We start from the raw sequence: 27,484 nt of genomic DNA, 5'->3' as shown, positions 1-27,484 counted from the left end.
TGCTCTTTTGCTCTTGGGCTCCCACACCCAACATCCACTCTGAGGCCAGAAGAACCTCTGCCATTCACGTCTACATATGGGATAAAACCCCTGTGCCTCACCTGCTTGGGTCACTCATCAGCCAGCACAGAGCCAAGTACACACGTGTCAGCCAGCACAGAGCTGTTACACACCCTCAGCCAGCATGGAGCTGCTACATAACCATTGGTTAGCACAGCTCTGTTACACACCTGTTGGAGTGCACAGAACCCATTACACACCTGCAGTCAGCACAGAGCCCATTACACACCTGTCAGTCAGCATGGAGCCCATCACACACGTGTCATTTAGTTTGGATCTTACTAGAAGCAAGAAGCCATGTTGACCCAAAGGCATGTTGAGCAGGATTCCCTGTGAGAGTGGTGCTGGCTGGGGCGGTGGCAGTGGGCGTGTGTGATGGAGCCTCCCTGTGTGGAGAAGAATGATTAAGTTTTGGGTTTCTAGCTCGAGCACCTGTGTGGATGGTGATGGGCACTGGGTGGAACTTGGAAGAGGACGAGGTTGGGAGTTGAGCTCTGTTTTGGATGTGTTGAGTTTGAGGTAACTTTGAGACGTTCTGAGGACACTTGTTAGGTAGGCAGAGGGGCTCAGAAGAAAGGCAGATGTGGGGGTCACCATCACGCAGACGGCTGCTGGAGCTGTGTGTGTGTGTGGTATTACCTTTGTAGTTGATGCTAGACCTAAAACCAAAAATCAACACTGCATATATGTTATCACAATAAAAATAAAACCCCAAAGCCATAGGACTGTACAACACCAAGAGTGAGCCATGATGTAAACTATGGACTTTGGTTAATAATATAATTCTAATAATATTGTTTCATCAATCAAAACAAATGTACCACACATTGAAAATGCTAATAGGGAAAACTGCATGTGTGTATGTGTATATGAGAACTCCATACGTTCTGTATGATTTTTCTGTAAATTTATAACTGCTCTGAAAACAAAGCAAAATGAAACAAACATAACATAACATGAGGAGCTCCAATATTTAATATCTGGGTCTGTTACCGGTTGAGTTGTGTCCCCAGAATATGTTGAACTCCTACCTCTGGTATTCGGAGTGTGAACTTATTTGGAGATACATCATGGCAGATGGAATTAGTTCAGTCGAGATGCGGTCACAGTGGAGTAAGGTGGGCCCTTAATTCCACACGTCCTTATAAGAAGGGAGACACACAGCAGGATATGAACCCCGGGGTACTGGGGGGACACGTGGGTGGCCCTGCCTGCCACCGGCTCTGGGCGGCGCCGGGTCGGGTGGTGAGGGCTGCGTGGTCTCACCTGACGTCCGTGGTCCCCGACGGACCCGCCCAGACGCAGGGGCAGGACCGGGGTACACGCGCTAGCTGCCCCCACCTCAGCCCCTGAGCCCAGCATCCCCGCGGCAGCTCGCGCAGTTGCTGGAGAGGCGCGGGGCGGTCGGGAGCCGAGGGTCGGCGGGCGAGTCCCCGCGGGGAGGCCCTAGGAGGAGGCCCCCAGGGCCTGGGCCGCCCTGCGCAGCGCCTCCTTCACCTCCTGGTTCCGCAGGCAGTAGATGACGGGGTTGGCGAGCGGCGTGAGCACCGTGTAGACCACCGACACCAGCTTGTTGTACTCGAAGGAGTAGATGGCGCGCGGGCGGGCGTAGATGAAGAGGGAGGCCGAGTAGAAGATGGCCACCACGGCCAGGTGCGAGGCGCAGGTGGAGAAGGCCTTCTGGCGGCCGGCGGCGGACGGGATGCGCAGCAGGGCGCGGAGGATGGCGGCGTAGGAGGAGGCGGTGAGCAGCAGCGGCCCCAGCAGGATGAGCAGCGCCAGGAGGAAGTCCATGAGCTCCGCCGTGGACATGTCCGAGCACGCGAGGTTGAGCAGCGGGGACACGTCGCAGAAGAAGTGGTTCATGACGTTGGGGCCGCAGTAGCCCAGGCGGGAGATGAAGAAGACTTTTCCCAGCGAGACGGCAAAGCCCGAGCACCAGGAGGCGGCGGCCAGCAGGCTGCAGAGGCGCGGGCCCACGATGGCGGGGTAGCGCAGCGGGCTGCAGACGGCCACGTAGCGGTCGAAGGCCATGGCGGCCAGCAGCGCGCACTCGGTGCAGGCCAGCGCCAGGAAGAAGTAGAGCTGCGCCATGCAGCCGGCGAAGGAGATGCGCCGGAACTCGGGCGCCGCCAGGCTCAGCAGCATCTTGGGCTCCGTGACCGAGACGTAGCACACCTCCAGGAAGGACAGGTGGCTGAGGAAGACGTACATGGGCTTGTGCAGCGCGGGGCTGGCGCGGATCACGGCGATGATGAGCAGGTTCTCCGTGAGGGTCAGCGTGTAGGCCAGCAGGAACAGCGCGAGCAGGCAGGCGTGGAGCCCCAGGGAGCCCGGGAAGCCCACCAGGATGAACTCGGTCACCTCCGTGTGGTTGTCCCTCACCGACATGGTCCGCAGCCTGGCTGGAGGGACAGACGTGGGCGTTAGGTGCCGCGGGGTAGATTGGCCTGAGCCGGATCCGTGCAGCCAGGCCTGCTCGGTTCAGCTCCTGTGCACCCAGCGACAGCCCACGGCCAGCCCCCCACCCTGGCCCCCCATCTGCACACTGGGATGGAGAGGGGCCGAGCCCCAGACAGGGCTTGGACTTTGGGTAAACCTGCCCCGTCATGGAGGTGGCCAGGTGCTGTGAGAGCATCTCCAGGATGTGCCAGGGGTGCAGTGGGTGAGTGAGGGAAGCCGAGGTGCCACCACCAGGCACCCCATGGGTGTTCACCGTCCATTCTTGGGGGTTAGCCAGGGAAGGCCATAGCTGAGGTCAGCCTGGTCCAGGGACAGTGGGGATGAGGGTGGGGTGGGGAGTGGCCTCAGGGGCTGTTTTGGGGGCTTCCAGAGCTAGTGGAGGGATCCCAGGAAAGATGGTGAGCAGCTGGCGAGGGGGGTCATAGGACAAGTGAGGGCCTGTGGGTGAGACTGGGAGGGCCTGGGGGAGCTGACCGCTCGCTCTGCTCTGTCTTCCTGGTGACAGGGGGAGTTGCCCGCTGGACCTCGGTTTTCCCAACTGTTCCAGAGATGGCAGGATGTCTTTGCAGCGTATCCTGAGGGCTAACCCAGGCTACGTGGTGGGGGGCACTGCCAGCACCCCAATGACCTCCCTAACAAGGATTCAGGCTCCCAGGGAGTTAGGGCCCCCCCCCCCCGAGACCAAAGGACAAACGAAGATGCCATCCCCTTCGCAGCCGTGCTGGGGGGTTACCCTATCACTGTCACCCCTAGGGAGGCTGAGCCCCCCATTTCAGAATGGATCCTGCGGCTGCCCACCCCCGCGCCACCCTGCCCTGCTCTGTCCGGGCCCCTCCGCCCCACCCAGGCAGGTCCCGGCTGTGCCCTGAGTTGGGGTGAATGCTGGGCAGGGTGGGGGGAAGCCTCCCTGTGACTTTGCTGTTTCTTCTCCTTTAAAGAAGCACTTGTTTTCATAAGGGTAAAAGAGATCATAAAGACATGCAGAGCAGGGAGTGGGGGGAATGGAAGCCGGCCCCACCCCACCTCACCACCTGGGGTTCACTGGCTTAAGGGCTCCAGGCCTCCCCGAAAGTTTCCCGGCTTCCATCCAGGGGCCTCCAGGGGCTGCCAGGCCCCCTGCCCCGTCCTCGCGTCGGCCGTCCTCCCCACCCTGACCCCGGGGTGCTGCCGGCCGCCCTCGTCCCCACAGGTCATTGACCAGCGTCTGTGCCAGCCGTGCCTCAGGCCTGCCCGGATGCACTCTCGGGAGCTGCGGTCCGGATTTGGCCTCCTGATGGCCCACAAGCCTCAAGCAGCCCTCAGTGTGTCCATAGACTCAATGTAAAATAAAATGCTGTCAATTTGCCAAAAGAAGTTGGGTAATTTGGTGAAAATTGTACTTGATCCAGGGGTGGCTGAGAAAAATGTGCTAGCTTTTAATGCAGCACTCGCTTGCCATCACGTCTGCAGACGGTGGCCCCGCCGCTCGGCCTCTGTGTTCTGGCACCTGTGGGCACCAGTGACCAGACAGGCGCGGCATGTTCTTGCTGCCCACGAGCTCCCGAGTCCATCCTCCCACCTGGGCCCCCCAGGGGTCATAGATGGGCGAGTCTGAGGGGTGACTGCTCGGTTCCCTTACTTCTCCAGGAGGCCCCGGGCCTCCCTGAAGGGGGCTTCTGGGGGCTCGGATTCAAACCTGCCTCCCCTTGGCCAGCCGAGTGGCCTTGGGCAGGACACCTGCCCTCTCTTGCCTCAGGCCCCTCAGCTGCAAGACAGGGAGCACAGCAGGACCCTCTGCAGGCCATGGGGACTGGCCAGGACTGGGCAGCCCTCGCCTCACAGCAGGGTGGGGGCGAGAGCGAGAGGAGCTCAGACCGCAGCGTGGCCAGACCCCGTACCTGCCAGGGCACCTGGCGAGCTGGAGGGGAGGAGAAAGGAGGCGCGGCTGTCTGGCCACTTGGGGCGCCAGAGGCCCCACTGGGAGCATGGACTTGCTCCCTGATGTTGTGGTTTGGGGTCACCTGGGCAAAGCAGGTCGAGGCCCTCTGCCACGGGCTTAGTGGCTCACAACAGCAGCGCCTGCCCCACCCACCACTGACCACCGCGGGGCGTGGGAACGCTCATGTACCTCCTCACACCCCACGCCCGAAAGGTGGTAGCGATGCTGTTGTCCCAACCCAGATCGGGTGCTCGTGACAGTTCTTCCTAAGTGGGGAGAAACGAGGTTTCACAGCGGGAGCCCCGAGTTCTCATCACAGTGGGGAGGAATCGGGGGGTCTGCTGGGCTATGGGGTGATGGACTCCCAGCTGCTGAGGGTTCCATGCTCTACACTCGGGGGCCCCAGCCCACACCCTCCTGCCCCACATGCCACCTCTGAAGATGCACACGGCCACACTCAGTGCTCCAAGCTTCCAGTCTTGTGTACAAGTGCACAGTCTCCCCCATACATGCTCCACAAACCTAGGATCATTCTCAGGGGCACCTGGGTTCCCAGCTTCAAAAATACACCCTGCCTCCAAACTTGGACACCCCCCAAATAAATGCCAACACACATGCTCCCCAAACCTAGGCACTCACACTCCCACCAGGCAGGTAAAGTCCACCCTCCCATGCTGCAGATCCATGTGCTCCAAAACAGACCCAGACTCTGCATATGGAGTGTCTAGAAACAGCCGTCATCCCCTACAGATGCACACAGCACTGGGGGTTGTGCAGATACACACCTGCCGAGAGATTGATGCAGGTATGCAGCCCAGCCAGCTCCCAGCCACACGTTCCTCCTCAGAAACAATGGGCCAACATGGATAAACACCCCAAACCCCACTGATGCACGTGTCCTGTGGACACAGACATCAAATCAGAAATTGATGTGTGTTCCTGGACAGGTGCACACTCAGGCACACACAGGTGCACACAGATACACACACAGGGGCACAGTCAGGCACACACAGGAACACAGATGCACATGCAGGTGCAGTCAGGCACATATGGCACACACGAGTGTACACGACACACAGGTATACACGCAGGTGCACACTCAGGTGCACAGTCAGGCACACATAGGTGCATGAAGCACACAAAGGTACACACACAGACACACACCCTCCTTGGCTCGCACCTGTGCAGAGCTGGGTTGGGTCCCGGTTCTGCCCCGCACATGCTCCGGCCCCTCTCCTCACCTGTGACGGGGCAGCAGGTCTGTGCAGGCTCCCCTGGGAACCGAACGCTGTCCCCACACACAGGCTGCAAACGTGGTTTGCTGGCCTTGTGCTCCTCTCAGATCGGGACTCCGGGCTGACGCGGGGCGGGGTGGCTCGCAGGCCCTCAGTCCTAGCTGGAACCAGCTGCGGGTGCCAGACGGTTACCAGGGGCCAGACGGTTGTGCAGGTGGGAGGCAGCTCTGCCCGGAGGGCCGTTCTTTCCAGGGCTGCCGAGTTCACGGGGAGGGCTGGGGAGGGCTGGGGAGGAGTCTGCTCTCGGGCGAAGCAGTTTCAGTTCCCCTGTGACCTCCTCGGTCTGTTTCAACAGGACAGAACTTGGAAAACTGCAAAATGAGACGAACCTGACTGCAAAAGTCCACCTCCCCCAAAAGAGACGCCTCTGCCTCAGAAACAAGGAGTGTACTGTCCAGGACAGAGCTGGCACCCCTGCGATGCTCGGCGACGTCGCACCGTGAGGATCGGGCTACTTGGGGGCAGGAGCGAGGCCCCTGCCCTGCCCTTGGGCAGGTCCTCAGTGCTGGGGCCTCGTCCCCTCAGCATTGTCAGGGCAGCTGGAGCCGAAGCCCCTGCCTCTCCCCATGAGTTTCCAGAATGAAAGTGCCCAGTAGACTGAAGGTCCTTGGAGCCTGCTCATTCGTTCCTCAAGTTAAAAGAACTCACGGAGAGAAGCTGCCCAGGCGGGAGCTGCACCGCGGAGGAGCTGGGCTCTCCCTCCTGGCTCGGCAGGGCTTGTGCAGGAGGCTCCTTCCCGTATCCCATGGTGTCCCCCGGGCCAGCCTTTGCCAGGCTGCAGGACACACCTCCCGGGAGGCCCCATTGGGCAAACTGGCCAGAGTCAGAGGCAGGGGAGGTCTGCTCTCCCCACGGGCTGTCCTCATGGGGTCAGGGCAGGTGCACCCTGGGGTGGGGTGGATGCCCTCCCACCACCCCAAAAGCTGTTCCTGGAGGATAGTGGGAAGCTCTGCAGAGCCGAGAGGGCCCAGGTGGAAGCAGGTGGGGAGTGCTAGGCCCATCCTCCTGCCCCTCCCCGTTCTGTCACTGCCCCCCCCCACTCCATCCCAGAGCACTTGCTCTTGGGGAGGCTGTGTTTGCCTGCTCAGAGGAGCTGTGGCCAAGACCTAGCCCTGCCTCACAGCGAGGTCACACCCCTGCCCTCTGGCCCCCGTGCCCTGCCTGCCTCTGGCTGGCCTGTGATGAGATCCCATGAGGTGGAGTGAGGAAGCCCTGGTGGGCTGTGAGACACGAGGGCCCCATCCTCTCCTGGGAACACGGTGGCCCCCCAGCCTAGCTCAACACTCAGAAGTCCCCCAGCCCAGCCCACCCAAGCCTGGGACATGGTGTCCCAAGGGTGCCCTGTGCTGGCCTTCCCAAGCTCTGCACCATCTGACTGTCCCTCACTCCTAGCAGAGCACTGGTCCCCTCCTTCCCAGAAGACAAGCTGGGGAGCAGGGAGTCCTGGGCTTCCCGCGTCCTCACCATGACCTTGTCTGCATCCTCCGGGGCTGACTGTCCAGCCCTGCTGTGCTCTGGGCCCCGACGGAGGGGTCCTCTGTGCGGCCCTCCTGGGCCTTCTCCCTTTTCCCTCTTCTGGCATCTCACATCGGCAGGGAAACAGGTTCTCACAGTTGAGAAAGAAAGGAAACCCCAGCCTGCTCCAGCTTCCCCTTTGTAGCCGAGTGTCCCCTCGCTCTTGGCACACATTGTCATGTCTGTTCACTGGAGGGTCAGCTTGGGGGGGGCAGGAACTGGGTCCCACCTCCAGGACACCATCCCCCTGCGCCTGGGGCTGGCCCTTAGAAGGGGCCAGTAGACATCTGGGGGGAGGAGGGAATGCACTCCCAAATCCTGCAACTGCTCCCACCCCACATGCCCCCGCCAACAGCCACTTGGAGAACCTCCCTAATGCCTACGTTGTTTTAAAATCCCAATGGCCATTTTAAATCCTTGTAGCTGACTTAGATGGTTATTCTTGCCCCTTTGGATTCCCATGTAAATCTCAGAGTCAGTTTGCTAAGGCCAGCCCCACCTCCTTCTACGGATGAATTTGGGGGAAGTTTACACCTTTGCAATATTGAGTCTTCTGGCCCCCCAAAGGGTGCATTTCCACATTTCCACAGCAGTTCCTCTAATGTCTCTCACTTCTCTGCATAAAGGTTTTCCACGTGTTTCATTAGACTGATACCTAGATACTTGATATTTTTGTTTCTTTCATAAATGACAGCTATGTAAAAGAATTCCTCTTTGTTGCTGATGCAGATGAACAATTGTCTTTTTTTTCTCTAGAGCAGTAAAATTTTACTTCAACTTAAATTCTGACAAAACCGTAAGTGAAATCATGTAGAAAGTCACGAAAGCCTATAGGCAAAGTGGACAGACAAGAGGAGAGCACAAGATCTGCTCAGCACATTACATCTGACCTTCACAGAGGAAAGATGTGCACCCCGCTTTCACCCACAGGCGCTTTGTGGATCTGGGGGTGGGGGCGGGGGGAGTCCCATCTTAAATGCCGTGGATACCCTCCTTCGATCTTGATTGACTCGTTCACGATGCATCATTTACCACTCCTGGTTCAAATGTAAAAATAGAATATGATTTGATTGATTGTACTGTAAATCAAAAGTGCTACAAATACTTTGTAACTGAGACAAGGGGGAGCTCTCTGATCTCATGTCCAGCTGCGTCTGGAGGAGCGGGGGCTCCCAGGCTTGGAAATGTATCAATTAATTTTTATGTTGTAAACTTGTTCCTTTTACCTTAAGTGCTCCTTTAGTAAAATGTGTTGACCGTGAATTCTTGTCTTGAATTCTTCTTACTTTTAAACCACTGTCTGTTCCTATACCCTTAGTTGAGTGGGAGGTTACCTGATGAAGCCCAAGCCCACTGACTCATGACCTGACAAGGCTCAGGCCTTTCCTAATGGAGATCACAGGCTTGTGGTGTGAAGAGACAAACCCATGACAACTGGTGCTCAACATGGTGCTTAAGACAGGAATAAGTTTGATTTTGTACCTTGGTTAATTTTCCCTCCGGACTTGAGACCCTGTCTAAAGTAATGGCTCAACCTCGAAATTAGATGTCGTGGATGACAAGTGTTAATAGGGCTGTCAGGGGCCAGGACTCCAGGGCATTGGGATATTCTTACTGTAAGAGCTGACGCAGGGCCATGGGGAGTGGGCAGCAGGTTTGCTAGGATTCAAATTGATCTTCAGGATGGAAACAGACAGCTGCAGAGAGCAACGACTGCCCACCTGCCTGCCAGAAGCCCAGCGAGCGGCTGCAACGGCGAAGAACCTTCCCAGTCAGGAGAGGAGAGGGGACAACTGGCCCCGGATCCCAGAGACAACTTTTGCAAACCTTTCCTCCACCCAATGCTGCCACAGTGGCAGTAACAAAGGCTGGGGAGGAGAGAGAAAAGGAAGGAGGGATGTGTACCCAGCTTTGCTCACATTCACTTCTTCCACCTTGTGACATGGACTGAAGACAGAGGTATACAGTTGGAATTTAGTACCCCTTACCACTCCCAAAGTAGTGAGAGGTGGAAAGGAAAATGGTGAAATAAAATGAGTCTTAACTAAACTGTTGCATGGACAGCCTTGAAAGTGATATTCACTTATCTCTCTTGTTCAGCTTTCCATCAATAATACACCAGCCTCATGGACACATCAACCATCTCATAAGTTAATGTTTGGTGTTGATTCTATTTGCCTTTTGCAAATGTAGAAGATGCTAATTTGTCTAGAGAAGAACAATTATCTTTACTGCAGGAACTCTGAGAGGAGCTTGCACCTGCTGCATCATCCTCCTGCACTTCTGGTTGAAACCCTTCACTGGGCAATTCATCCAGGAGAGGGTACAAAAATTTACTCCTCTATGTCCACATTGGAAAAAGCCCACTAAAATTCTTACAGTATTTGATGATCATACTGTTGAGATATTGGACCCTCTTGGCCAAGAACAAAAGGTCAGTATTGATAATTTGAAGCTCACTGCTCATTATGGAAAGATATACACCAGTCCTCAATCTACAGGATTGGGTGATTTGGAATAGGGCAAAAAATACAGAATATTTTTATGAAGAAAGATCCCAATATTGATCTAGAGGATCCAGGATGGGAAGGTGAAGAAATCTCAAAACCCACTACACAGGTGAGGTTCAGATGTTTTTTGTATACCTTTTGTGTCACATCTACACAAATACTTTGCTGGTTCTTTTTTGGACTAATAATTATTGGACTTATCCTACGGTTTATTCTATCAACAGTCTTTAGATTGCAATAAAAAATGCTATGCATCATCCTGGTCCAACAATCTCTTGCAATTTATCTAGTGTCACACCCATGACTAATATTCCTGTCACTCTCCCACAATATCACTGAGAAGGATGAGCCATCCCTCCTGCACCTAGAAATGCTCATTTAGAAATACATGCTCTTCAACAAGGTAAGTTTTGGGAACCATTCCCTAAACCTATTATACACAAGAAATGAACTCTGGGTATCTCACAAATCCTCTTGATAGGTACCTCTAGTTAGGCACAAGATAATCAGATATGGTTCACTCAAGGACAATAAATCTTGACTCAGTTAACTAACAATGAATTTGCCCAATTGCCAGAAATTGTCTTGCCTTCTACTTTACCTCTAGATCAGCCATACACTCAGGAACAACATCAACAAAAGAGGTGTTTTCAAGAATTTGGGTGTTGATATTTAGTAGATTATGGCTCAGACAGAACTTGGCCATATTCTGAAATTATCCAGGATCATTGCCTCATACTTCCATCTAATGGAGTCTCTGATACCATCAGACTTAATGCCTGGAAGTATTACATTCAACCACAAATAATGAGACCAAGAGATTGGACTATTGCTGATCAAATTTATGCAAATACTGGTGCATATGGTAAGCCTGCAGGCAAAGCTACATATAAACAGGCTATCTTTTTCCCCCCACCAAAATGTATGATAGTTAGCAGCAGGCTGCTAGAACTATGATTGAATAAGGACAAATTCTAAATAAGAAATTGTTTCCAATGATTGAAAATACTATAATTGGCCTATTGAAGGATTGCACCCTGCCTTCAGAGTGGGAAAAGAAAGAACAATAAGTGACCATGGAGAGGGACAAGGAAATACTGCTGTTTTACAGCATCTCCATAGAACCTCACTACGGAGCCTTAATAAAGAAGAACGTAAGTGGAAACTTCAATCTGCTCTGTTAACTCTGTACACTCCTCATACTGTTAGAAATTTAATATATCATTTTGATATTACCTTTATTGTAACAAAGACTAACAAACTTAGTCTGAAATATATGTGTAAAATATGTGAAGAGTTCCTGGATAGAAAACATCTGTTTTATGATATTAATCCAACTTCTAAGTGCTTCCTTCCAATAAAAAGATACAGCCCTCAGGTTACTTATCCAAGAGTTAAAGAGACATTAATAAATTGTCATGATGTGCACTTTCCATTGCCATCACCCATTCATTCTAGTAAGAGCTCTAGGAGACATGAGGACACCCAGCCACATGCAAATCTTCATGACTGGCACCTGATACTAAGCCCATATGTTCCAGCAACAACTCTGTTTCCACTGATGGGCAATCTACCATATGTACTGAACATTCCGATCTGCCAGAACACCCATGCAGCCAGACAGGAGATCCTGAATCCATCCACAAGGAGGAGATCTTCCAGGACAGTGATCTCAATAGCCTTCAACTCACTGGGGCTTGGGGATGTGACAATGACTATAACCCCACATGGAACTTTGATTTTTTATTTGCTGTAAAAATGCCACTTGGTGTGGTGGTAAGTTTAAATCTTTATGTAACCCTAAACAATGTTTTGCTGTGTACTATAATTACTGATTTTAGAACTTCCCTAAAAAGGGGAAAAAAGCAATTATATGGTATTTGGATTTTGATTACCCTGAATTAGATAAACCAGTAACAGAATATTATAAATATCCTTTAGATTATATTCCAGATATAAGAACTCTACTGTCTAAAACCATCTGTATTTTGAATAAATGAGCTACTGACCCTGATCAAATACGTCCTACCAATGTGTGGGAATTCTGTAGATAAAATATTGTAAACTAAAATGTCTTGCTTTGCTATGCTATGTTCTTACACGTAGTCCATTCCACTCCCAAGGTCAGGCTTATCCGTTATCTACTTGCCTGTTGATCTTTGTGTTATTAAGGTCAAAACATTCTGCCTCCCCTCCTGCCTCTCTAAACAGCCTTGAGTGCCAGCACGTCTCCCTACCCCAAAATCTCAATAAAAACTGAAATGAGAACTGCTTGGGAGGACACTCTCCCTTGGGTTGTTCTCACTGTCGCCTCTCTCGACTTTTGTCTTGAGTAATTCATTGCGTCACTGTGGTTACTGCTGGACAGAAACCACAATTGGTGCCCCGTGTGAGGAATGGTGTCAGAAACCACAAGTGATGCCCAACGTGGGACGCAGTGTCAGGATTTCCAGGTGAAGCAATCAGCACACGGAGGAGGAGAGAATTTCATCTGGACTACAGCTTTCCATCCCTAAAGTAAGGAACAGCGGCGCCCGCTTGGGATAGCTGCCAACGTGCTTAGTTTCAGCGAGAGTTTTTCTTTCCTCATGGGCTCAGGACTTACAAAGGAACAATCTCTATATGTTAAAACCTTACAACAGCTTTTAAAGGCGGCTAACTGCCCTGTAATAGAAACTCAATTACTTAATCTGCTTCAGACTATTCAAGCTTATTGTACTTGGTTTCCTGACCAAGGCACTTTAGATTTGAAATTTTGGGAACTGGTCAGCTACGTCCTTAAGAAGAAACATGAATCAGGAAGCAAAATATTGGTCTCAACCTTAATGACCTGGGGGCTAGTTTGTACTGCCCTATGTCCCCTTCAATTGTCCGTTCAGCCCAGGGCTCTCCCGAGGAGTCTGTAAAAAAAAAAGGATGCAATTAAGGAGAAAGATTGGTCTCCTCTGCCTCCTCTGCCTTTGCAGGATGAGCAACACAAAAAACAAATTCCTATTCCTAACAGTTCTCGACATCCTGTGATGGAACAATGTAACACCTATACAGCCCATTAATCCCTGCTAAAAGATTTATTACTGTTTCAGAATGCATTAACTAAAGTGTTTTGAATGTTCGGCATTGTTCTAGCAAGTTTGATTTTAATGGTAATAGCATGTTGTATAAAAAGTATAAAGAATGTTTTTCTAATTGAAAAGAAAAAGGAAACAGCTTTGTCCTAAATGACTGATTGTTTAAGAATGTGTGATGAAGCCGGAATGAATGCAGGAAGTTGCAGAAGGTTTGTGAAGTGAGAAATTTATTTGTGTAAAGTTAAAAAATAAATAAAGTTGTAAAAAGTTTATAGAAACATGGATACAGAAAGTTGCAAAAAGTTTGTGAAGTGGGAAATTTATTTCTGTAGTCAAAGTTAAAAAATAAATATGGAAAAAATTATTTCTGTGGTCAAAGTTAGGAAATGGTAAAAACTAGTAATAACTGCTTAACAATAGCACCTCACAACTTAAAGAACAAAAAAGTGGTTTTGTAAAACAAAATAGCACTAAATATTCTAACCACCACCTAAAGCAGTAATTAATATTCAATGTTGTATGTATGTGCCTAATAATTCACAAAATATACTCCTGCTGTTTTTCTATCAACCCAGCCACTCTCTTCCTGCTTCTCCTATCCTACTTTTCATCATAATAATTGTATGTTGTAAAACATTTGCTTAAAAACAATTTCCAAAATCATTTTGGTAACTTTTAATATGAAATATTTTTTAAAAAATGTGCTTTTATTAAAAGTTCCCTTAGATTATTAAGGTATTATTTCTCAGTAAAAGGTTATAAAAATGTTTTCCTGAATAATCAATGTAAAAGGCAAAAAATCTGTTTTGTCAAAATAACTTCTTGCATTTCATATTAACTTTATCATGTCCTTGGTACTTTAAAAATATTGTCTTCTCACTTTTAAAAGAGCTAAGTCTTTTCCCTAACTTTAGTTAAATAACAAAAAAAAATTACTGTTTCAAACCTAACAACTTTTAACATTTTGTTTTCTCAAGGTCAAGCCCTAAAAGATATCTTTTTATTCCCAACAGTTACAAAGAATTTGTTCATTCACCTTGAAAAAAAATGAAGTGCTAAAAATGATTAAATTCATGTAATATAAGTTGCAAAAAAAAGTTTAGCCAATGTTATAAAAATTGAAAACCTCTAACCTTCTTTAGTTACTGATGTTGCATAATAGCAAACAACAATATACTACTGCTAGTTATAATTTTAATTATTTTAAAGTGCTATCTGTCACAAAAGCAGCCAAATTTCCTTGTAAATTATATTGTTTTACTCTAATACTTTTCTAAAAGTGCTTGCAATTAGTTACAGTCAGAGCTTCATCTTGAACAGCAGAGAAAGACTTTTAAAAAGAAGCAAGCTAACTCTACCATGCTTTATGAGTAATTGTAGTCAAAAAATGATCTGAATTCTGCCATCAAAGTTCCTTAAAAACAGAACTGTCAATAATCAACACCGTGTCCCAAATTGGAGAAACTGAAGAAAGACTCATCACCTTTTTGCCACAGCATCTGCTACAAACCCTTCTAATTGCAATATAAAATTTTTAAATAAAAAAGGGGGATATGTGGGAATTCTGTAGATAAAATATTGTAAACTATAATGTCTTGCTTTGCTATGCTATGTTCTTACACGTAGTCCATTCCACTCCCAAGGCCAGGCTTATCTGTTGTCTACTTGCCTATTGATCTTTGTGTTATTAAGGTCAAAACATCCTGCCTCCCCTCCTGCCTCTCTAAACAGCCTTGAGTGCCGGCACATCTCCCTACCCCAAAATCTCAATAAAAACTGAAATGAGAACTGCTTGGGAGGACACTCTCCCTTGGGTTGTTCTCACTGTCACCTCTCTTGACTTTTGTCTCGAGTAATTCATTGCGTTATCTTGGTTACTGCTGGACAGAAACCACATTTGGTGCCCCGTGTGAGGAATGGCATCAGAAACCACACAACGGGTATGGCAATTTCTGAAAGGGCAAGAATTTCAGAAACCAATGTTGAGTAGTCCCTATGGAATGAGCATAGGAGAACAAGGAGATCCAGATATTAATCAAATTAATGATGGAATAAATTATGTAGGAGAAGAGAGAGAAGTGAGCGGGAGAGGGTTTTGCAGGATAATCTCTCCACTGAGGAATCTGATAACGAGGACACTGACTCCTTCTCTCTGTGCTGCTCTCATAGACCACCTGATGCTTTCTGTTCTGATAGTGAAGAACCAGTCATTCCTTCTGATATAGAAGCATATTTAACAGGACTTTTACCTAAAAACACCAAAGTACAATTTCCAAATGATAAAAAGTGGAAAGGCCTTACTATAGTAACTGGGACAGATGCTTCAGATCTTTTGAGTCCTACTTTAGAAGATTATACTGACGGTGAAGCTAAACAGTTAAAAAAGCTGTGAATATTTTCAAGAAAGCAGAAAGCCCTATAGAGAACATATAATCACTTGGTCCTCTGTGTAAAAACAAAACAGGCTGGGGCTGCAGCTGTTATTTCATAAGTAATGTAACAAGGCTAAATATAGTTTTAATCAAATGTATGTTTATCAACATGATGTAATGGCAAAACTTATCAAAGAATGAAATAAGAAAATGATATTAATGTTAGAGATAAGTAATGGCAATCTCTTTTCTAATTTTTAGATTTTTATATAAGTAAAAAGTATGTTATGTTGCTCTTACAGAAGTCATAGCTTAATTAGTAGAAATATTATCAGTGGAGTTTTGCAGACATTCAAGGCTAAGTCTCTGATAATGCTGTGGATACCCTCCTTTGATCCTGATTGACTCGTGGTTCACAGCACATCATTTACCACTCCTGGTTCAAATGTAAAAATGCAATATGACTTAATTGATTGTACTCTATATCAAGAGTGCTATAAGTACTCTGTAACTGAGACAAGGGGGAGCTCTCTGATCTCATGTCCAGCTGCATCTGGAGGAGTTGGGCTCTCAGGCTTGGTAATGTATAAATTTATTTTACATTGTAAACTTGTTCCTTAAACTTTAGGTGCTCCTTTACTAAAAATGTGTTGAGGTTGAATTCTTGTCTTGAGTGCTCATTACTTTTAAACTATTGTCTGTCCATATACTTTTGAGCGGGAGGTTACTCGAAGCCCAAAATGATTGAATCACGACCTAATAAGTTTCAGTCTTTTCTAACAGAGACCATAGGTTTGAGGTGTGAAGAGATGACCCCGTGACAACACGTCTTCACAAAATGAAACAGGTTTTCTCCATCCTTCTCCTATAACTTAGGGTATGAGGTGGTTCACTCCAACATGTGCATAACACAATCTGCAGTGTTTGGGGCCTCTGTGGGTTCCTAGGAATGCTTTCCAACTAACCACTAATTAAAAATTTCCGACTTTTTTTGAAAGGTTTCATCATGTCCTGAAAGTTGAACCCCCTCTCCCACATTTTCTGCTAAAAAAGAGCTTACAAAGGAAAGAGCTATAAAATGTAGCAGAGCTCTTAGAGTTACACTGGGAACAAACCTGTTTCATTCTCTGCCCTCCCCGCTTCCCGCCCAGACCCTGTTGTCCATTCCGTGTGCCAAGAGCGGGCTGGAGCCCCGGGTTGTGGTGTCGGTGAGGCATGAGCTTACCGGCCTTTGGCCTGAGAATAAAGCTCGTGTTACCTTTTGGTCCACCTTCCTGTTTTTCAAGGTGTCTTGACTCAGGACTCAAAGGCTGACTTCTGTTAACGAGGCTGCCTAGGTTCTAGGCCCGGCTGGAAGGCGGCTGCCCTGAAAGCAGCGGCCACCCCTGCGCTCGGGCCGGGGGCAGGCAGGCCCCCCGGAGAACAGCTCCTTCCCGAGAGCCTTCCACGCTGGGCAGCAAACGTCTCTGCTTCTCCCGCCATGGAAGTCACCGTCTCTCGCGGCGCTCGGCGGGGATGGAGACAGAGAGGCGAGGGACGCGGCTTCCCCCGGAAGGTGCGCGGGCGCCCCTCGCTCCCCGCCACGCTGCAGCCCACCTCCCGGCGGGGCCGACTGAGCCCCCAGAACCCCTGCGCGGCAGCCGGCGCCGAGGGCCACCCAGGACAGCCCTGCGCGCGGGCGGCGGCGGCTGCGCTCGGAACGGGCCGCTCCACGCACCGGGCCGGGCAGCGGGAGCCGAGGGCGGCGGGTGGCGGGCTCCGGGCTCCTCACGCCGCGCGGGGCACCGGGGCTCGGGGGGCTCGGGGGGCTGGGCGGGGCGCGGAGTCGGCGGGCGCGTCTCCCGGGGGGCAGCGGCCAGCGCGCAGCGCGCGAGGAGCGAGCGGAGGGGGCAAGTGACCGGTTTATTGACTGCATCAGTGAGGCCGCTACACTTGCTGTGATTTCCACTGTCGTCTGTAGCTCCTCCTGGATGCTTTACCTTCCCGAGGGCGTTGTCTATGGCAGTGATGGCTTTGATTCTCGCTTTCCAATCCTGACACCCTTTCTTCTCTTTTAATTCATCGGTTAAGGCTTCCAGTGCAATGTCGGACAGAAGTGGTGAAGCTGGGCATCCTGTGTGGTTTCTGATTTCAGAAAGTAGGACATTTGTCGGTTTTTTTTTTTTAAGATAGTCATTATCAGATTAAGGAAGTTGCCTCGTATTTTCAGTTTGCAAAGAATTACTCCATTTATTTATCATAAATGAATGTTCTATTTTACAAAATATTTTGCATCTCTTAAGATGCTAATATGATTTTTTTTTCCCTTAGTACTTCAGTGTGGCAGATAATAGTGATTGATTTTCTAATGTTAAATCAACTTCACACTCCTGGACAAAGACCAGATTGTGCATAATGTAGTGTAGTTTTTACTCACAGCTAATTCTGTTTATCCTGAGCCTGGAGCTTTCTTTGTGGGAAGGTTTTAAAAAATTGTTTTGTCGAGATATAATTGACAAACAACAACACATAAGCACATAACCTGTATAATTGATTGATTTGACCTATGTAAAACCCACAAAGTCATGACTGCAATCAATATGGTGAAGAAGAATCACCTAAAAGTTTCCTCTTCCCCTTTGTTATCCCTGTCTCTGCCTCTTGCCACTCCCATCTCCCCAGTAACTGTTGATGTGCTTTCTGTCCCCACAGGTTGGTCAGCATTTTCTAGAGTTTTATATAAATGGAATCACACAATATGTGCTCTTTTCAGTATGGCTTCTTACACTCAGCATTATTTTGAGATTCATCCAAGTTGCGTGCATCAGTAGTTCACTCCTTGTTCCTGAGTTGTAACTCTTTGTATGGATACACCATGATTTGTTTATCCATTGACCATATTAGTGGACCTTTGGTTGTTTCTAGTTTTGGTGCTTGTAAATAAAGCTGTTATAAACACTCGGTGCAGTTGTTTGCACAGACGTACACTTTCCTTTCTCTGGGCGAATATCTAGGGTGGAAAGGCTGGATCGTATGGTAGGCACATGTTTACCATGAAACTCCAAAACCGTTTTCCAACGTGGCTGCACCAGTCGACATTCCAACCAGCATCGTGTCAAAGATTTGGTTCCTCCACATCCAGGCCGACATGTGGTATGGTCAGTCTTTTAATTTTAGCCATTCTGGTAGGTGTGCAGCGCTGTCCCATTGTGGTTTTAATTCGCATCTCCCTAGTGACTATCGATGTTGCATATCTTTTCCGGGGCCTGTTTACCATTCCTGTATCTTCTTTGGTGAAGTGTCTGTTCAAATCTTCTGCTCACTATTTTATTGGGTTGTTTTCTTATTACTGAGTTTGAGAATTGCTTTATATCTTCTGAATATGAGTCCTTTATCAGACATAAGTTTTGTAAATATTTTCTCCCACTCTATGGCTTGTCTTTTGGTTCTCTTAATGATATCTTTTGAGAAGTTTTGAATTTTGATGAAGTCTGATTTACCTACTGGTTCTTTTATATTTTGTAATTTTTATGTCATATCTAAGAAATCTTTGCCTAATCCAAAGTCACAAAGATTTTCTTCCATGTTCTTGTCTAAAAGTTTTATGGTTTTGGGATTTACACTTAGGTCTATGATCTTTTTTGAATTACTTTTTGCATATGGTATGAGGTATGGATCAAAGTTTTAATTGATTAACTAATTTTTAGTTTTACATATAGATATTCAATTGTTCCAGCCCCATTTTTGAAAAGGTTACTGAGTTACCTTTGTGCCTTTGACAAAAATCAGTTGCTTGTATCTGTGCGGGTCAATCTCTGGTCTTGCTATTCAGTTCCACGGATCTATTTGTCTGTCTTGGCACTGACATCACATTTTCTTGATTACTGTAGCTTTATGATAAGTCTTAAATTAGGCAGTGTTAGTTCTCCAAATTTGTTCTTTTTTCTGAAGTTGTTTTGGCTAGTCTAGGTCCTTTGAATTTCCATGTGAATTTTTTAATAAGTGCATCAATTTCCACAAAAATGCCTCCTGGGATTTTGATTAGAAATGCAATGAATCTATAGATCAATTTGGCGAGATTTTGAGCCTTCTGACCCATGAGCACAGTGTATCTTTCTGTGATGGTCTCTTTTGTTTGTCTCTGCAGTCATTTGTAGTTTTTATTGTGCAAATATTTCATATTTTTGTTGGATATATAACTTAGTATTTTATATTTTTAGATGACTTTATAAATATTTTCAAACTTTAATTCATGACAGTATGTTGCTATTATACAGAAATGAAATCAATTTTGTAAATTGATCTTCTGTCATGCAGCCTTGCTAAACTCACTTATTAGTTTAAAAATTAAGTAGAGAAATGGAAGGTATAAAAAAAGTTCAAAATCTTACCTTTAGAGATGAAAACTATGTCTGAGATGAAAAATGCACTAAATAGGATTATATATGTTAAAAAATTTATAAGAAAAGTGTGAATTGCAGGAAGATATGGAAACTCTAGAAAAGAAACAAATGGAAATCTTAGAACTGAAAACAATATCTTCTATTAAAAAATCATTGGCCACGTTAACATCAGATAGGACATGAAAAAAGGTAGTGTAGTTAAAGATAGGTAAATAGAATTTACCCAAACTAAAGCACACAGAGGAAAAAAAATTGCAAAACACAAAGTCCAGCCTCACTGATCTGTGGAAAATATCATACAGTTCAGCATAAATATAATAAGGGTCCCAGAAGGGGAGAAAATGGGGCAGAAAAATATTTGAATAAATAATGGCTGACAAGTTTCAAAATTTGATGAAAGATATCAAATCCAAGAACTTCAACAGACCCTTTGCAGAGTAAAACAATGAAAATCACATTTAGGACACCATACTCAAATCTTTGGAAGCCAAACATAAAGACAAATTCATAAAAAAAGATGAAAAAAGATGTATTACATACAGACACTGATGGCTTTCTTATTGGAAACAATGAGGCCAGAAGATAATAGAATTACATCTTTAAGGTGCTGCAAAAAAGAATAGACAAACAAAACCAGATATCATCCTAGAATTCCATATCCACTGAAATATGCTTAAAATAAAGAAGAAGCGAAGAGAACTCATTACCAGCATATCTGCACTATAAGAAATGATAACTAAAGTTCTTCAGCTGGAAGGAAATAATATTAAATGAAGATTTGGATTCATAGGAGAAAATGAAGAGCACTGGGGAATATAAACCTGTAAATATGAGAGTGAATGTAAAAGTCATTTCTTCAAAATTTTAAAGGATAATGATGTTTAAAGAAAAAATTGTAACAATATGTTGCGGGATTTACTACAAATATAGAAATAAAGATATAGGAATGATGCTGTTGTAAGGTTCTTACATTATATGTGAAATACTATAATATTAATTTAAGGTATACTGTTGAAGTAAGGAGTGACCAAGAAATATATTTGAAAAGACAATAGAAATAAAATGGACTACTAAAAAAAAATAAATAAAAAATAGTAGCCCTAAAGAAGTAAGGAGAAAAGAAACAAAGAATAGATGGACAAATAGAAAACAAATAACAAAATGGTTGACCTAACTCTACTGAATCAATAATTACTTTTAATATAAATGGGCTATATAAAGGTCAGACTGGGTTAAAAAAAGCAAGGTCCAATTATATGCTATATCCAAGGGATGCACTTTAAATACAATGACACAATAGGGTAAAATAAAAAGATGAAAAATATATACCCTGCAAACAGTAAGCATACAAAATTTGATGTGACTATATCACTGACAGATAAAATACACTTCAATATTAAAGGTTGTTTTTTTTTTCAACTCCTTCCATGAGATTTTATTTTATTTTATTCTATTTTATTTTTTAATTAATTTTATTGAGATATATTCACATATCATGCAGTCATACAAAACAAAGCGTACATTCGATTGTTCACATACCATTACATAGTTGTGCATTCATCACCAAAATCAATCCCTGACACCTTCATTACCACACACACAAAAATAACAAGAACAAAAATTAAAGTGAAAAAGAGCAATTAAAGTAAAAAAGAACACTGGGTGCCTTTGCTTGTTTGTTTGTTTCCTTCCCCCATTTTTCTACTCATCCATCCATAAACTAGACAAAGGGGAGTGTGGTCCTTATGGCTTTCCCAATCCCATTGTCACCCCTCATAAGCTACATTTTTATATAATCGTCTTCAAGATTCATGGGTATCTGAGTTGATAGTTTCAGGTATCTACTGCCAGCTGCCCCAATTCATTAGAACCTAAAAAGGGTTGTCTATATTGTGCCTAAGAGTGCCCACCAGAGTGACCTCTCAGCTCCTTTTGGGATCTCTCTGCCACTGTAGCTTATTTCGTTTCCTTTCACATCCCGCTTTTGGTCAAGAAGATGTTCTCTATTCCACAATGCCGGGTCTACATTCCTCCCCGGGAGTCATATTCCACGTTGCCAGGGAGATTCACTCCCCTGGGTGTCTGATCCCACGTAGGGAGGAGGGCAGTGATTTCACCTGCCAAGTTGGCTTAGCTAGAGAGACAGGGCCACATCTGAGCAACAAAGAGGCATTCAGGAGGAGGCTCTTAGGCACAATTATAGGGAGATCTAGCCTCTCCTTTGCAGCAATCGTCTTCCCAAGGGCAAGTCCTGTGGTAGAGGGCTCAACCCATCAAACCACCAGTCCCCTATAAAGGTCATTTTATCATGAAAACAGAGCCCATTCACCGAATGACATGATTCACTTAAAGATGAATGCCGCCATTAACAGATTTTCAAAACATATGAAAACTGACATAATTAAGAGTAGAAGTAGACTGAATCACATCCTAGGTGGAGGCTCTAACCCCCTTCTCTGAGTCATTGATTTAACATGTTGAAACGTACTTTAGTGACATGTGGGAAATGTAAATATCACTATCAACTGAATTAACCCAACAAAAAGTTATAGAACATTACACTGAACAGCTGCAGAATACACATTATTTTCAAGTGCATATGGTATATTCACCAAGATGTACTGTATGCTAGACCACATAATAAATATCAATGATTGAAATCATATGGGCTACATTTTGGAACACGACAGAATTAAATTAGAAACTGATACCAGAAATATATCTTGAAATCCTCCAAACATTTGGAAATGAAGCAACACATTTCTAAGTAACCCATGGGTCAAAGAGGAAATCACAAAGGAAATTAGAAAATATTTCAAGATGAATGATGAAGACACAACATATCAAATTTTGGGGGATGTAGCTAAGCCAGTGCTTAGATGGAAATTCATAGATTTGTATGCTTATTTTAGAAAAGAAGAACTGTTTAAAATCAAAGATTTATGTTTCTACCTTAAGAAAGAAGAAAAAGAAAAATGAAAACTAAAATAAGGAAGAGAGGAAATAATAAACAAAATAGACAAAAATATAGAATACCAACAAACTCAAAGGTTGATTCTTTAAAAATCTTAATAAAATTAATAAAGTGCTAGTAAAACTCATTAGGAAAAAATGAGATAAAGCACACAAACACAGAGGAATGGTGCTGTCAAGTTTACAGCTGTTGAAAGATAATATAGGAGCAGTTCAAACAATTTTAATTCAATAAATCTATCAACTGAAATGAAATGGAGAGACTCTTCAGAAATATTGTTTGCCAAAAATGTAATAGGAAATATATAATTTCTATTAAAGAAATTAAATTTGTAATTAAAATTCTTTCCACATGCACAAAAATCTAGATGCAGATGACTTCACTGGTGAATTCTATCAAATGTTTAAGGAAAACTAACGCCAATCACAAAGATTTTACAAAACTGAGGAGAAAACAACATTTACCAATTCTTTTTCTGAGACCATCATAACCCTGAATCAAATCCTGACAAATATATTACAAGAAAAGAAAATTAAAGAACAATATCCTTCATGAACATATGGTCCTTAACAAATATTAGCAATTAGAATTTAGCAACATATAAAAAGGATAATATATCATAACCACATGCAATTTAGCCCAACAATGTGAGGCTAGTTTAGGATCTGAAAATCCTCAAAGTAATTCACCATATTAACAGAAAAAAGGGGTGGTGGTGTGGGAATTATATGATTAACTCAGTTTAGATGCAGAAAATTCATTTGACAAAACAGTCCTATTCATGCCAAGTCTAAGATTTGTATGGACATGCAAAGGACCTAGGATAGCCATAAATATTTTGAAAAAAAGAATGAGATGTCAGGACTTATGCTATTTAATCCCATTGCTCATCATGCAGCTACAGTGGTCGATGAGAACGTGGTATCTGTGTGAGGGCAGGCGACAGAACAAAGCAGAGATTCCGGGAAGGAGCACGTGCAGCCCACTGATTTTCAATCCCTGCCAAGCACTTCATGGGGAAAGGAAAGATGCCACAAATCCACATGGGGGAACAAAAACTCTGCCCCTGCCCTCCACCTCACACCAGATGCAAAAATGAATCTGAGATGGATCACAGACCTAAATATAAAGGCTAAGATGATGAAGCATCTGGAAGAAAACATGAGAGAATATCTTCACAATCTTTGGAAGGCAAAGTTTTCTTAAAGAGAACACAAAAAAGAAAAAAAATGATAAATTGTACTCCATAAAAATTAAAACTTCTGCTCATCAAAAGGCAACATTAAGAAAATGAAAAGACAAGTCACAGACTGGAGAAAACTTCCATGATATATATGATATATGTGATGTATATGACTAAGAACTTATACCAAGAAATTATGAAGAACTCCTATAAATCAGTAATAAAAAGACAGATAAAAAATGAAAAAAAAGAAAAATACAAATAACAATTATCGAAAGAAGATAAATGATTGACCAATATGCACATGTAAAGGTTTTCAACATCAGTCATCATCGGGGAAATATGAATTAAAACCACAATGGGATGCTACTTCACATACACTAGAGTTGATAAATTAAAAAGACTGACAATACCTAATTGAGAATATGGAGCAACTGGAGCTCTCATATATTACTGGTAGGAGTACAGAATGGTACAGCTATTTTGGAAAATGTTTGGCAGTTTCTTTTACAATTAAACACACCTATGACCCTGCAATTCCACTCTTAGGAACTTACCTAAGAGGAATGAATTTGTGTCACAAAAAGACTTATACAAGAATGTTCATAACAGCTTTATTCATAATATCCCTAAACTATAAACAACTCAAACGTCTACCAAAGGCGAAAGGATAAATTATTGTACATTCATGTAATGGAATATTACTTGGCAATAAAAAGGAATAAACTACTGATGCACCAGCAAGAATGAATCTCAGAAATATTATAGTAAGTGAAAGTCTATGCATCAAAGATTACCTACTTATGATTCTATCTACATGATGTTATGATTACATTTATATGGTGTTTTTATCCCTGGTGATAAAAATTACAGCAGAGGCTGCTCCAGGGGTGGGACTGATGGTAAGGGGCAGAAGGGAACTCTCTGAGATGGCGGAAATACCCCCTCTCTTAATTGTGGTGGTGTTTGCATAGGTGTATCAGTGACCAAAACTCATCGATAGGTATATTGAGAGTGGGTATGGTGTTTTAGGTAAAGTAAACCTCAATTAAAAAAATCCATTGTCAGATACACTTAAGTCTATATTTTCAAGCCCCTGGGAATGTTCTCATTTTCTTTTGCTGTTTGTTTCTAGCTTAATTGCATGTAGCCAGACAGTACATTCTGTATGATTTCAATGCTTGGAAATTGGTTTGAGGCTTTGATTTGATGAGATTTTGGTATGGTGAGTTTATTCTTATCTGTGTGAGCTTGAAATGAATGTATATTCTGCAGTTGCTGTATGCAGTATCTATAGAGTCTTTTTGTTCAAGTTTGTTGATTGTGTCCAAATGTTTTAATGTTTATAATTTTCTCTGTGTTTGCTGTATTACTTGCTGATAGATGTGTGTTAAAATCTTCCACTATGACTGTTAATTTGCTTATTTCCTTTTTGTGGTTCTTTCAGTTTTCAACACATTTGCAGATATTCAGGTCATTTCCTTAGTTGCATGTAAAATTAAAATTCTTATCTTCTTAGAGAATTTAACCTTTTTAAAGACATTTTCATATGGTAAAATAATTATTTCTAGTAATGCTTTTTAAATATTTTGCCTGATATTAATATAGCTACACAAGTTATATTTCATTAGACAAGTTAGTTGATCAAATTTTAATATAATTACCAATATATTGGGTTTAAAACTTCCATCTTGCTTTATCTTTGTTCCACTGGTTCTATGTTCTCTTAGGATGCTTTCACTTTATGATGTACTTCTTGATTTATGTGATATTGTCATCATGTATTTTTTAATAGACTTTATTTTTTAAAGCAGTCGTAGGTTTTAGAAAACTTGTACAAAAAGTACAGTTCCCATATGACCCACCCTCACTGCACACACAGTTTCTCCTGTTATTAACGTCTTGTTTTTATGTGATACATTTGTTTTATTTGCTGAGCCAATATTGATACATTATGATTAGCTGAAGTCCATAGTTTACATTAGGGATGACTTGTGATGTTCAGTTTGATGGGTTTTGGCAAATCCATAATGTCATGTTTCCACCAGTATAGTATCAGGCAGAATAGTATCACTGCTTTAACCCACCCTGGGCTCTACTTGTTCATGCCCTCCACCCCAAACCTGGGGTAACCCCTGATCTTTTACTGTCTCTATAGCTTTGCCTTTTCCAGAATGTCATACAGTGGAAACATACACTATGTAACCTTTGCGGACTGGCTTCTTTCACTTAGCAACATGCATTTAAGTTTCCTCCTTGTCTTTTTTTTTTGTGGCTTGATAGCTTATTTCTTTTTATTGCAGAATAGAATTTCATTGTATGGCTGTAGCACCGTTTGTTTATCCATTCAACCATTAAAGTGAAAAATTGATTGCCTCCAATTTTTGGCAATTTTGAATAAATCTGCCATAAATATTTATGTGCAGATTTTTGTGAAGACACCAGTTTTAAACTACTTTGAGTAAATAACTAGGAGTGTGATTGCTGGATCATGTGGTAAGCCTGTGTTTAGCTTTGTAAGAAACTGCCAAAGTGGCTTACCAGTTTTCTTTCTCACCATCAGTGAATGGGAGTTCCTGTTGCTCCAAATCGTTGTCATCATTTGATGGTGTTGGTATTTAGGATTTCAGCCATTCTGATAGTTATGTAGTGGTGTCTTATTTTAATTTTCAATTCCCAAGGACATAGACTTGAGCATTTTTTCATATGCTTCTTTGACATATGTATATCTTCTTTGGTGTGGTGTCTGGTTAAATCTTTTGCCCATTTTTAGTTGTGTTGTTTATTTTCTTTTTGTTGAATTTTAAAAGTTCTTTGTATATTTTGGATAGAAAATGTATGTGTCAGATATGTGTTTTGAAAATATTTTCTCCCAGTCTGTAGCTTGTCTTTTCCTTCTCTAAATAATGTCTTTTGCTGAGCAGAAGTTTGTAATTGTAATGAAGTCCAACTTGTCAATTTTTTCTTTCATGGGTTATGCTTTTGGTGTTGTACCTAAAAAGTCATTGCCAATTCCAAGGTCACCTAAGTTTCCCTCATGTTATCTTCTAGACATTTTATAGTTTTGCATTTTTACATATGACTGTATAATCCATTTTGAGTTCATTGCTGTGAGAGATGTAAGTCTGTTCCTAGATTCATTCTTTTGCATGTGGATTCCCAGTTTTTCCAGCACCATTTGTTGAAGACTATCCTTCTCCACTGAACTGCCTTTGCCACTTTGTCACAATCAGTTGACTATTTGTCTGGATCTATTTCTGGTCTCTCTGTTTGGTTCCAGTGATCTATTTGTTGTTTTACCAAGACCACACTACCTTGATCACTGTAGCCTTATGGTAAGTTTGGAGTCAGGCAGAGTCAGTCCTTTGACTTTGTTCTTCAGTGTTGTGTTGGCTATTCTGGGTCTTGCACCTTTCCACATTGACTTCAGAATCAGTTTTTCAAAATACACAAAATAACTTGCTGGAATTTTGATTGTTGCATCTATAGATAGAGTTGGGAAGAATTGACATCTTAATAATATGGAATCTTTCCATCAATGAGCATGAAATATTTCTCCATTTATTTAGATATTCTTTTATTTCTTTCATCAGTTTATGGTTCATTGCTGGTATTTAGAAGAGCTATTGACTTTTGTATATTAACCTTGTATTTTGCAACCTTGCCACAATTGTTTATTAGTTCTAGGGTTTTTGGTTTTTTGTGGTTGTTGATTCTGTGAGACTTTCTACATAGAAAATCTTA

At 44.0% G+C, this 27,484-nt stretch overlaps 2 protein-coding genes across 10 annotated transcripts in view; one reads left to right on the top strand and one right to left on the bottom strand.

Annotated features, from left to right (window-relative positions):
- Window positions 1-959: 959 nt before the first annotated feature.
- Window positions 960-16,803, bottom strand: LOC119530994 (olfactory receptor 226-like). Of its 8 annotated transcripts, XM_037831642.1 has the most exons (4): window positions 5,683-6,712; window positions 5,227-5,340; window positions 4,631-4,707; window positions 960-2,465 (listed from the first exon to the last, which is right to left on the bottom strand). In XM_037831642.1, exon 4 carries the CDS (start codon window positions 2,449-2,451, stop codon window positions 1,507-1,509), a length of 945 nt encoding a protein of 314 aa, XP_037687570.1. In that variant the 5' UTR covers window positions 2,452-2,465; window positions 4,631-4,707; window positions 5,227-5,340; window positions 5,683-6,712; the 3' UTR covers window positions 960-1,506. The 8 variants fall into 8 exon arrangements, with proteins under 8 accessions (XP_037687570.1, XP_037687567.1, XP_037687568.1 ...); XM_037831639.1 differs by lacking the exons at window positions 4,631-4,707; window positions 5,227-5,340; window positions 5,683-6,712 and adding exons at window positions 7,201-8,288; window positions 16,460-16,803; XM_037831640.1 differs by lacking the exons at window positions 4,631-4,707; window positions 5,227-5,340 and adding an exon at window positions 7,201-7,330 and having other exon boundaries at window positions 5,683-6,047.
- Window positions 16,804-17,018: 215 nt separating this feature from the next.
- LOC119530995 (scavenger receptor cysteine-rich domain-containing protein SCART1-like) overlaps window positions 17,019-27,484 on the top strand; it is a 39,359-nt gene continuing 28,893 nt past the window's right edge. Inside the window, exon 1 of one of the 2 annotated variants that reach the window (XM_037831649.1) lies at window positions 17,019-17,338. In XM_037831649.1, coding sequence (XP_037687577.1) covers window positions 17,284-17,338 — 55 coding nt within the window. In that variant the 5' untranslated portion in view covers window positions 17,019-17,283. The remainder of the gene's footprint in view (window positions 17,339-27,484) is intronic. The other variant, XM_037831648.1, reaches the window with a different exon arrangement.

Source organism: Choloepus didactylus, chromosome 4 (assembly GCF_015220235.1).
Source record: "Choloepus didactylus isolate mChoDid1 chromosome 4, mChoDid1.pri, whole genome shotgun sequence".
Lineage (NCBI taxonomy): Eukaryota > Metazoa > Chordata > Mammalia > Pilosa > Megalonychidae > Choloepus > Choloepus didactylus.
This window is presented reverse-complemented; position numbering and strand designations above follow the sequence as displayed.

What these genes read in the sequence shown, in the direction of transcription:
- LOC119530994 (XM_037831639.1), bottom strand. Translation starts at nt 7,318, where the DNA reads ATGCCAGAAGAGGGAAAAGGGAGAAGGCCCAGGAGGGCCGCACAGAGG. An exon ending in AGGATGCAGACAAGGTCATG is followed by an intron (nt 2,466 to 7,200) that starts GTGAGGACGCGG and finishes CTGTCCCTCCAG; the next exon opens with CCAGGCTGCGGACCATGTCG.